The sequence below is a fragment of the Anomaloglossus baeobatrachus genome, chromosome 11, assembly GCF_048569485.1.
Source record: "Anomaloglossus baeobatrachus isolate aAnoBae1 chromosome 11, aAnoBae1.hap1, whole genome shotgun sequence".
Lineage (NCBI taxonomy): Eukaryota > Metazoa > Chordata > Amphibia > Anura > Aromobatidae > Anomaloglossus > Anomaloglossus baeobatrachus.
The window spans coordinates 22,857,591-22,870,026 of record NC_134363.1 but is presented as its reverse complement, the minus strand read 5'-3'; the positions used below and the strand labels follow the sequence as shown (position 1 = coordinate 22,870,026).

Here is a 12,436-nt window from a genome sequence, read left to right as displayed (position 1 = left end):
AAGACGCCTCATGCACTTCCTCGGGAAGATGGTGGCGGCAATGGAGGCGGTTCCGTTTGCGCAGTTTCACCTGCGCCCACTTCAATGGGACATTCTCCGCCAATGGGACGGGAAGTCAACATCCCTGGACAGGAAAGTCTCCCTTTCCCAGACGGCCAAGGACTCTCTGCAGTGGTGGCTTCTTCCCACCTCATTATCACAGGGAAGATCCTTCCTACCACCGTCCTGGGTGGTGGTCACGACAGACGCGAGTCTGTCAGGGTGGGGAGCAGTTTTTCTCCACCACAGGGCTCAGGGTACGTGGACCCAGCAGGAGTCCACCCTTCAGATCAATGTTCTGGAAATCAGAGCAGTGTATCTTGCCCTACTAGCCTTCCAGCAGTGGCTGGAAGGAAGGCAGATCCGAATTCAGTCGGACAACTCCACAGCGGTGGCATACATCAACCACCAAGGGGGGACACGCAGTCGGCAAGCCTTCCAGGAAGTCCGGCGGATTCTGATGTGGGTGGAAGCCACGGCCTCCACCATATCCGCAGTTCACATCCCCGGCGTAGAAAACTGGGAAGCAGACTTCCTCAGTCGCCAGGGCATGGACGCAGGGGAATGGTCCCTTCACCCGGACGTGTTTCAGGAAATCTGTCGCCGCTGGGGAAGGCCGGACGTCGACCTAATGGCGTCCCGGCACAACAACAAGGTCCCAACCTTCATGGCACGGTCTCGCGATCACAGAGCTCTGGCGGCAGACGCCTTAGTGCAAGATTGGTCGCAGTTCCGGCTCCCTTATGTGTTTCCACCTCTGGCACTCTTGCCCAGAGTGCTACGCAAGATCAGATCCGACTGCAGCCGCGTCATACTCGTCGCCCCAGACTGGCCAAGGAGGGCGTGGTATCCGGATCTGTGGCATCTCACGGTCGACCAACCGTGGGCACTACCAGACCGACCAGACTTGCTGTCCCAAGGGCCGTTTTTCCATCGGAATTCTGCGGCCCTGAACCTGACTGTGTGGCCATTGAGTCCTGGATCCTAGCGTCTTCAGGATTATCCCAAGGGGTCGTTGCCACCATGAGACAGGCTAGGAAGCCCACGTCCGCTAAGATCTACCACAGAACGTGGAGGATATTCTTATCCTGGTGCTCTGCTCAGGGAGTGTCTCCCTGGCCATTTGCATTGCCTACATTTCTTTCTTTCCTGCAATCTGGGTTAGAAAAAGGTTTGTCGCTCGGCTCCCTTAAAGGGCAAGTCTCGGCGCTATCCGTCTTTTTTCAGAAGCGTCTAGCACGACTTTCTAAGGTACGCACGTTCCTGCAGGGGGTTTGTCATATCGTACCCCCGTACAAGCGGCCGTTAGATCCATGGGATCTGAACAGGGTACTAGTTGCCCTCCAGAAGCCGCCCTTCGAGCCTCTGAGGGAGGTTTCACTTTCTAGACTATCACAGAAAGTGGCTTTTCTGGTAGCGATCACATCTCTTCGGAGAGTGTCTGAGCTAGCAGCGCTGTCATCCAAGGCTCCCTTCCTGGTCTTCCACCAGGACAAGGTAGTGCTGCGCCCCATTCAGGAGTTTCTCCCGAAGGTGGTATCCTCTTTTCATCTTAATCAGGATATCTCTTTGCCTTCTTTTTGTCCTCATGCAGTTCATCGGTATGAGAAGGATTTACATTTGTTAGATCTGGTGAGAGCACTCAGAATCTACATTTCCCGCACGGCGCCCCTGCGCCGTTCGGATGCACTCTTTGTCCTTGTCGCTGGTAAGCGCAAAGGGTCGCAGGCTTCTAAGGCCACCCTGGCTCGATGGATCAAAGAACCAATTCTTGAAGCCTACCGTTCTGCTGGGCTTCCGGTTCCATCAGGGCTGAAGGCCCATTCTACCAGAGCCGTGGGTGCGTCCTGGGCATTACGACACCAGGCTACGGCTCAACAGGTGTGCCAGGCAGCTACCTGGTCGAGTCTGCACACTTTCACCAAACATTATCAGGTGCATACCTATGCTTCGGCGGACGCCAGCCTAGGTAGAAGAGTCCTGCAGGCGGCAGTTGCCTCCCCGTAGGGGAGGGCTGTCTTCGCAGCTCTAACATGAGGTATTCTTTACCCACCCAGGGACAGCTTTTGGACGTCCCAATCGTCTGGGTCTCCCAATGGAGCGCCGAAGAAGAAGGGAATTTTGTTACTTACCGTAAATTCCTTTTCTTCTAGCTCCTATTGGGAGACCCAGCACCCGCCCTGTTGTCCTTCGGGATTTTTGGTTGTTTTTCGGGTACACATGTTGTTCATGTTGAACGGTTTTCAGTTCTCCGACGTTACTTCGGAGTGAATTTGTTTAAACCAGTTCTTGGCTTTCCTCCTTCTTGCTTTTGCACTAAAACTGGTGAGCCAGTGATCCCACTGGGGGTGTATAGCCAGAAGGGGAGGGGCCTTACACTTTTTAGTGTAATGCTTTGTGTGGCCTCCGGAGGCAGTGCTATACACCCAATCGTCTGGGTCTCCCAATAGGAGCTAGAAGAAAAGGAATTTACGGTAAGTAACAAAATTCCCTTCTTGTAGTTAAGAGTATTTTTGTGCTATTAATTTTTGTATTCAATTCATTTTGTACTTTACATTAGTTTTGATAGATTATTGTTATGCTTTAGTTTAGATTAGTAAACTAGATAATTGTGTGTTGTAGATACATTTTGTTATTCGATTATTTTTTTGTTTTGCAAATTATTTTTGTGATTACTTTTGTAGTTTAGAAAATTTTTTTGTAGATAAGTTTTCTGATTTTGATAATTTCGTATTTGAGAATATATTTTGTGCTTTAGATTATTCTTACACTGTAGACTATTTTTGCTTTGCCTTGTATTTTTAGTTTGATCAATGTCTTGTAGCCCCGGTTATCTATTTTTTTGGTAAGCGTTGCCAGTTTTATAGACATAAACTTTATTTACTAAAATAGATAAAATGATTAGTTATCGAAAACTAAGTTTTCAGCTTTGGTAAATATATAGTTGTTTTTTCAATGGCTTAAATGTGTTCTGAATATCTCAATGCCTTGGATCTTTAACATATCTTCTTGATAGAGTTTATTTGTACTCTTTTTATGTATACCCACACATAACAGTTTATTGCATATATTAAAACTGGTCTTCTCAAAGAAGGGAACTTTTAGGTAAGGTTTTAGTGATGGACGGACACGCAGATAACCAGGAGCGGCGGATCTAACTGGGTTGAAAAAAAAAAACCCGGTTCCAGCCCGGGATTGGTCCTGGATATCTGGCTGGATGCCAGTCCCCATATAAATGTATGGGGACCAGAATGCAGTGATTAAAAATGGTGATAGAAGGCTGGCTGTACTTACTGAGGATCCGGCATGGCTATAACGGCTCCCACGGTCACTCATTCACTTTCGTAGCTGCTCATTACCTTATTTGCATATGCGCTGCTTTCCCAGCCTCCCGGAAGTGAATGAGCAGGTGTGGGAGCAGTTACAGCCATACCGGTGACTCGGTAAGTATAGCCCGCTTGCTTTATTATTTTTTTTTTTAATTTTTCCTTTATTTTTTGTATTACCTGAGTGCCAGATCTAGATAAATTCCTAAGGTTCCTCTACTGATGCTGTATTCTAGACTTCTTCTCTATTAAACTGTTAGTTTTAGCTACATAACTTATTGTAATTCGAAAACGACTGGTCAAGAAGAATAAGAAATAGGAAAAATGTCTAAAATGACTTACTGCACATTTATTTTTCTTCATTTAATCCCAGATTGTAGTATAGTTGAGGGCCATAAGGTAAACATCATGGAAGACACCACCTTAACGCTAGTGTGCACTGCCAAGAGCCTCCCAGAAGCTTCATTGTCCTGGATACCGTCTGATTCAAGTACTCAGTATACCGCTGTCCAAGGCTATCTCACCTTCAACAAAGTAGCTCTCAGTGATGAAGGACAGTTCACTTGTGTGGCCAATAATGAATGTGGGATATCTAATTCCTCCATTATCATCAATGTGATCCGTAAGTATAGATAAAGACTTTCATCTTCCAATAAATCAACTATTATGTTTTGTTGTATGGGTCACCAATGAATTTAATTTTGGTCTCTGACTCTTGACTACTTGAAACTTAAAAATGTAAGAGTCATTGAAATATGCCCAATTATAATATAATATAATATCAGCTGACAGAAGATGTAGACCAACTGGATCAGCCAATGACTTTGGCATAGGGCAAAAATACAAGGAATCTTCAATTTATTATCCAATAGGTAACCTCTGACACATAGAGGAGCTAAAGTTTTTCATTCAAAAAAGAGGACAGGAATAAAGGTGGCTTTACACGCTACGATATCGTTACTGTTTTATCGTCGGGGTCACGTTGTTAGTGACGCACATCCGGCGTCATTAATGATATCGCAGCGTGTGATACTTACCAGCGACCTTAAGTGACCTCAAAAATGGTGAAAATCGTTCACCATGGAGAGGTCGTCTCAAATTCAAAAATTGGTAAGGGTTGTTTATATATACCGTATATATATATATATATATATATATATATATATATATATATATATATATATATATAATCTATCAAACCAGTTAAAAGTTTGGGGAGCCAAAGCCCTAATGATCAAGAATGGACATGCCCAGTTAGATGACAAATTCAGTTACTTTTTATCTGTAAGTTAATAACTTAAAAGAAAATATAAAAACTTTTATTTTTCCTATTATTAGTTAATTGCAAATATAATTTTTCAAAAATCTTTTTTTTGATGAAAAAATAATCAATTATGGACAATTTTCTTTTTTTAAAATTTGTATTCCAATGTAAAATGATTTCCAATATGATAGATTCTAACATTCGTCTCGTTACTGAATCTTCTTGTCCATCATTGACTATAATGAAGAACGAGAAGTTGATGAAACTTTAGGGGAAAAAAATCAAGAACCCTATGAGTTGCAATGCCAAAACAAACAGCCTTTACAAACTATTGACTTTGTTTCTGGAAACAATACTGTACCTAATGACTTATATTTTTTCCTAGCTCAGCCACGGAACAACATTGGACTAATCGTTGCCATCAGCTGTGTAGTTGCCGTTGTGTTGTTGCTCGTTGGAGGCATCTTAGCATTCTATTATTTCAGGAAGTAAGTTTTTGATCATTTGCCGTAATGGAGTTTTGGTTATAAAAATGTGAAGATATTGCATTATTATTGGTACCCCCCCAAAATACTTTCACTAACAAATCCTTTGGCAGAAAAAGAAACAGCGATACTTACAACTTTGGCCATTGTAACGCTCACGGCCGGTGTAGTGGCAGTGAGCAGGATTAGCGGACCCACTGGATCAAAGGGAATACCCGGGCTTACCCTTTAGTTGGAAGGGCTTAACTAAGCACCCACCGTGAGGCAGATGGCAGGGACCACTCCCAGGGCAATGACTGTGACAGCTGACTTACCAGGGCAGGAATAGCTGGGTACAGGTGAGGTGACTGAATCAGGATGGACAGGTGGGTACAGACAGGAATGGTGAGCACAGCAGGTATAGACAGGTATGGGAAGGCAGGTACTGGGAACAGACACAGGGATAATGGGACAGGAGCTTATGACCTGACAACTAGCTAAGTAGCAGACTGGAGACAGACTGACTAACTGGAAGCATTGCGCAGGCACCTCTCCTAATAGGAGTGTGCCTGAAATAAACAGAGCCTCTCAGCCAGAGGCTGAGAGGTATTTTGGGAAATGGCGTGCCACTTCTTTAAGAGGATGAGTGCATAAATGAAATTCTCATCTCCTCTTCTTTCCCTGGACCGGGTCTAGAACTCATGAGCTTGTGATGTGCTTTGTCCATAGGCAGAAGTTTTACAATTGAGCCACTGCCTGTACTAAGGAGGACCAGTGTGTGCACGGATGACTTAGGTGCACTTCTGGGAACCCTGTGCGACATGTACAGGGCCCAGGAGGGGAAAGGAGGCTGCAGCACACGTCAAAGGCTAGGGGAGTGAGGGGCGAGGACGTCACCCGGCCAGGGCAGTGAGTAAGTCGGCATCCCGGCAGAGATGCCGGCGCTACAGCCATTATGTGGCATTGCAGCTTAACTCCAACTAAGTAAATGGTATGGAGTTGATATACTGGATACAGCCCATAAATAGGAGTGCACTGTTTTTGGAAAAAGTTTTCTATTTAAAACAAGTAGGGTCCCATAGCAAGATTCAGAATGGGTTGAATATGACTGAGAGCTCAAGCAAATGTCTTTAGTAAAGTTTTCATCCACCATTCTACATTCTATTTTTTTGGGCTCCTAAATTTCAGTATATCTTGTTGGGGTAACTCATTCTCCAGGTCTCCCCATGGCACTATCATCAATTATCTTCTGCAGGTAGGAATCACTATATGGAAGATTTTGATGATAGATGTGAAAAAAGTAATCCACGATCCCAACAGTTTTTCCATTCATTACAAGACACTGCTATCATCTTCCAGATGTTCCATTCATTCTGATTTGGAAATCCATGCTTGAAAACTGGATCAAATTTTGATGAACCTGTTTCAGTTTAAGCTAATCAGTTTAATGGCCTTATATTTTCTTTAGGAAAAAGCCATCAAAGAAATCAGAAGACAAGAAGGAGATGAACGCTGATGACTCCAGTGTAATATATGCCAACTCGGAAGTGCATGTTCATGTAAGTAGAGCTGATGGGTGATAATATATTATGGAACCATTTTATCAATGAATTTCTAAAAAAAATGTTTATGGAATCACCATCAGATATTGTGACAATCACCTTAAGAACCTCAGGACAAAATGTGGCCACTGAAGAGGAATAGGGCACCTTCGTTTTGAAGATCAGTAGGGTTTTCTCGAAGAATGTTCTTCCTTGTCTCCTTCTCACTATGCTCCATGCAAAAGTTCCTACAGAAGGATTAGATGAGCTGATGTATTACTAACTTCATATTTATGGTTCTTGTGTGTGAAGGAATGAATCAGCTTTGTTCCAATGGTATACTCTTGACTATTTGTCGATCTATCTCTTAGTTCTGAAAACATCATCTAAATAACATATAGAGAACACGACTTATTCTTACCAACCTGTCCTAATCTTTCTAACTATAATTTGTCACATTGACTACTGCAATTTTCTCCTATTGGAAGTTGAAATCCTAAAAGTCAATATTGAGCCTTTAACAACCTACATGACTTAGGCCGGCGTCACATGGTACGATCTATCGTGCGATCGCACGAGCGATCGCTTCCGCCCCCGTCGTTTGTGCGTCACGGGCAATTAGTTGCCCGTGGCGCACAAAGTCGTTAACCCCCCGTCACACGCACTTACCTCCCGGACGACGTCGCTTCTTGAAGGGGGAGGGACGTTCGGCATCACAGCGACGTCACAGAGCGGCTGGCCAATAGAAGCGGAGGGGCAAAGATGAGCGGGACATAACATCATGTCCACCTCCTTCCTTCCGCATTGCCGGCGGGACGCTGGTAAGCTGTGTTAGTCATTCCCGGGGTGTCACACGGAGCGATGTGTGCTGCCTCGGGAACGACGAACAACCAGCGCACAGAAGGAGCAACGACTTTATGAAAATGAACGACGTGTCAACGAGCAACAATAAAGTGAGTATTTTTGCTCGTTCACAGTCGTTCGTAGCTGTCACACGCTACAATATCTCTAACGATGCCGGATGTGCGTCACAGAATCCGTGACGCCGACGACATATCGTACGATATATCGTAGCGTGTGACGCCGGCCTTAGGATAAAAGCCAAACCATAATCTCAATATAAAGGCAAGTGTTTCGGTGAATTGCCTCTAATTTCCCAGAGGAGCATTGGTTGGCCTATAAGCCTCCTTAAACTGAAATATCACTTTCTATAAGGAGAAACATTACCCCTTAGATCCCAGTTAATGGCCTCCCAAACAGCCAAATCAGTTCTCATACTATGCACAGAGGAAGGGCAACACTCTGAAACATGAGCCTGTGTATTGAGATTCTGGTTTATATTTTGTTTTAATGACAAAATAAGAGACAGTTGCAATCTGAAATGCTAAAGCATGAAAACCATGAATATAAGAATATAGATATGCATTACTGCTAAAGGAAATCCAAGAAGAAATTGAGATATTTAGCATACAAATATGGCCATTTTTATATCGACCCAGTAGCCATGTCAAGGCATACCTCGTATACTTCATATGCCTTGATGTGGCTACTGGGCAGATATAAAAATGGCCATTTTTGTATGCTAAATATCTGTCATTTTATGTTGTGTTCAATTATGCATCTGTTCACATTGCCGTCAGTCTTTTTGTCTATATTTTGTTTTGAGTCATGTGGCAATGCTCAGTAAAGGGTTGATATTGAATTTTAGGATTGCTACTTCTAATAGGTGGTACCAGACAATTTATGTATGTAATTTCCCAGAGGAGCATTGCGTGGCCTATAAGTCTCTTTATCCTGGCATGTCAGGCATGTCACATTCCATAAAGAAAAACATTACCATTAAGTCCCAAGTCAAAGACTAATCAAACAGCCAAATCAGATCTGCTATGCATTAAGGAAGAGCAACACCCAAAAATACATCTGTATATTGAGATTTTGGTTTAGCTTTTATCCTAAGTCATGTGGCAAGGCTTGTTAAAGGGTTGATATTGAGTTTTAGAATTGCTAATTCCAAAAGGTGACACTATAATTCAAGTGTTCTTCCTCTTTGAAAAGACAATTTGCATATCTGCCGACAGTGATTACCCTTCCCCTTTATTGTCCTAAAAGGACTAGTGGGTTCTAACTTTACAGTCAGGAGATATGATGATATGTGACTTTGGGCTAAAAAAAGACTCATGGCACTCCCAAAATGCAGTCTGAACAAGTGCAAAACTGAACATGACATATAATAATAAAATAAGACAGTTGCACTCTGAAATGCTAAAGCTTTAACATTTCAGAGTGCAATTGTCTTTTTTTTGCTATTTTATGTCATGTTCAGTTTTGCACCTAATCAGATTGCATTTTGGGAGTGTCGTCAGTCTTTTTGTCTAGATCATGGAGTCATGCCCTCTGACTGTGCACCCCTCCCCCATTAGCCACAGGTGATTTTCTTCAGTAGTAGGTTCCTATTTGCCCATACATATGGAGGTTTGTAACCCACAGAGAGGTTTCAGGTTAGTGTAGGTTTCCAGTATACGAAATATGCCTTGACGTGGCTACTGGGCAGATATAGAAATGGCCATTTTTGTGCTAAATATCTAAATTTTTCCAAGATTTCCTTAAGCATTAATGCATGTCTATATTCTTGCATTCATTGTTTGCATGCTTTAACATTTCAGATATGTGGCTTTGATTAGAGTGGGGGATAATTAGTACAGAGACACTCATTCTGCTGTTTTCTGGTTCTTATACTGAACCCATATAGATGATAGATGCTGAATGGACATGATTACAGCTGAATTTTAATTACATCTTGTTTTATTATAGGGAAACCAAACAGAAGATATTGGGGCCAACTCAATCTATGCGGAGCCGGAGAACAACTCCTCCGTATATATGAACGTTGATGACATACATTATGCCTCTGTCGATTTTTCAAAGCTGAAAACTACAAATGCTCAAAAGAACACTGAAACGGAATATGCAGAGATAAAAAGATAACTTTTAAACAACAATGGATACCAAAAATTGGGGGGCCAACTGCAAGCACAGTACAATGGCCCCAAATTATTTGTTGGTACATTTAAGCTGACCTGTCTGACACTATTTGTAATGTCACAGCAGCCTACCTACGTGATCTACACTTGTGCTGTCACAGAATGCCCCTGGACCAAATCGTGTGATATCACAGGAGCCTACCAAAGTGATCTACGCTTGTGAGGTCACTGGACCAAATCTTGTGATGTCATAGGAGCCTGCCTAAGTGTTTTACACTTGTGATGTCACAAAAAGTCACCGGACAAATACTTGTGATGTCACAGGAGCCTACCTAAGTGATTTACACTTGTGATGTCACAAAATGTCACAGGACCAAACCTTTTGATGTCATAGCAGCCTACCTAAGTGATCTATGCTTGTGATGTCACTGGACAAAATATTGTGATGTCATAGGAGCCTACCTAAGTGATCTACACTTATGATGTCACAGAATATCACCGGATATCAGCCTACCTATGTGATCTACCCTTGTGATGTCCCAAAAAGTCCCCGGACTAAATCTTGTGATGTCACAAGAGCCTACCTAAGTGATTTGCACTTATGATGTCACACAAAGTCACTGGACCAAATCTTGTGATGTCATAGCAGCCTACCTAAGTGATATACACTTGTGATGTCACTGGACCAAATCTTGTGATGTCACAGGGGCCTATCTAAGTGATCTACACTTATGATATCATAGAATGTCACCGGATATCAGCCTACCTATGTGATCTACCCTTGAGATGTCCCAAAAAGTCCCCGGACTAAATCTTGTGATGTCACAAGAGCCTACTTAAGTGATTTAAACTTGTGATGTCACACAAAGTCACTGGACTAATACTTGTGATGTCAAAGGAGCCTACCTATGTGATCTACCCTTGTGATGTCACAAAATGTCACCGAACCAAATCTTGTGATGTCACAGGAGCCTAAGTGATCTACACTTGTGATGTCACAAAAAGTCACCAAACTAAATCTTGTGATGTCACAGGAGCCTACCTATGTGATCTACACTTGTGATGTCACTGAACTAATACTTGTGATGTCACAGCAGCCTAAGTGATCTAGACTTGTGATGTCACAAAATGTCACTGGACTAAATCTTGTGATGTCACAGCTGTCTAGCTATGTGATCTATATTTATGATGTCACAAAATATCACTGGACCCAATCTTGTGATATCACAGGAGCCTACACTTATGATGTCACAAAAAGTTACCGGACAAATATTTGTGATGTCACAGATGCCTACCTAACTGATCTACACTTGTGATGTCACAAAATGTCACCGGACTAAATCTTGTGATGTCACAGGAGCCTACCTAAATAGTCTAGAGCTACGATGTCCCAAACAGTCACTGGCCTTAATTGACTTGTGACATCACAGCAGCTTTATAAGAGGAGTAGAATTATGTTGCTACATAATGTCACCGGACTCAAGGGTACTTTACACGCTGCGATATCGCTAACGATTTCTCATGGGGGTCACAGTGTTTGTGACGCACATCCGGCGTCATTAGCGACATCGCAGCGTGTGACACGTACGAGGGACCTTCAATGATCGCAAAAGTGGTAAAAATCGTTGGTTTTGGAGAGGTCGTTCAAACACCAAAAATCGTTGTTTGGGCACTAGCGATGTTGTTCCTCGTTCCTGCGGCATCACACATCGCTATGTGTGACACCGCAGGAGCGACGAACATCTCCTTACCTCCGTCCACCGGCAATGAGGAAGGAAGGAGGTGGGCGGGATGTTCCAGCCGCTCATCTCCGCCCCTCCTCTGCTATTGGACGGCTGCTGTGTGATGTCGCTGTGACGCCGCACGAACCGCCCCCTTAGAAAGGAGCCGGTTCGCCGGTCTGAGTGCTGTCACAGGAAGGTAAGTCCGTGTGACGGGTGTTAGCGATGTTGTGCACCACGCGCAGCGATTTGGCCGTGATGCACAACCGACAGGGGCGGGTACACTCGCTAGCGATATCGGTACCGATATCGCGGCATGTAAAGTACCCTTAAGACTTGTGATGTCACAGAATCCTACATTTTGTGAAACACAATTGTGATGTCACAGTTATCGACCAACTTAATTAAGACTCACCAGAAAATAGACACTTGGGTGTCATCTAGTAACCGGCAAGAGACACTTTTATGGTAGATCACATATTCTACTTCTACATATAAATTAGCTACATGTGGCTGATAAGAATGAAACGCTATTTATTATTATTTATTATTTTAATTTTTGTTAATCGACTCCCTAAACAAACAGCAAAAATAACCTAATATATAAAGAATAATTCTAATCAATCACAATCCTCAACAGAAAAGTGAATATTTTGTATATATTTATTTTTTTTCTCTGTAAATAAAAGTAAATGTTAATTTTGGAGCATTAATTTTCACTATGAAAAAAAACTATTTAAATGAAACATTGAGTCACAGTCTGATTTATTCTCCAGTTATAAGTAATGTAATGTATGTACACAGTGACTGCACCAGCAGAATAGTGAGTGCAGCTCTGGAGTATAATACAGGAGGAAACTCAGGATCAGTAATGCAATGTATGTACACAGTGACTGCACCAGCAGAATAGTGAGTGCAGCTCTGGAGTATAATACAGGAGGAAACTCAGGATCAGTAATGTAATGTATGTACACAGTGTGTGCACCAGCAGAATAGTGACTGCAGCTCTGGAGTATAATACAGGAGGTAACTCAGGATCAGTAATGTATGTACACAGTGACTGCACCAGCAGAATAGTGAGTGCAGCTCTGGAGTATAAT

At 42.9% G+C, this 12,436-nt stretch overlaps 1 protein-coding gene across 1 annotated transcript in view; it reads left to right on the top strand.

The window, feature by feature from the left end:
- Window positions 1-12,037, top strand: part of LOC142257037 (sialic acid-binding Ig-like lectin 13) — an 86,898-nt gene extending 74,861 nt beyond the window's left edge. The window contains exons 8-11 of the mRNA XM_075329092.1: window positions 3,739-3,987; window positions 5,015-5,117; window positions 6,562-6,652; window positions 9,446-12,037. Of these exons, the coding sequence (XP_075185207.1) occupies window positions 3,739-3,987; window positions 5,015-5,117; window positions 6,562-6,652; window positions 9,446-9,619 (617 nt within the window). The 3' untranslated portion in view covers window positions 9,620-12,037. The remainder of the gene's footprint in view (window positions 1-3,738; window positions 3,988-5,014; window positions 5,118-6,561; window positions 6,653-9,445) is intronic.
- Window positions 12,038-12,436: the final 399 nt, after the last annotated feature.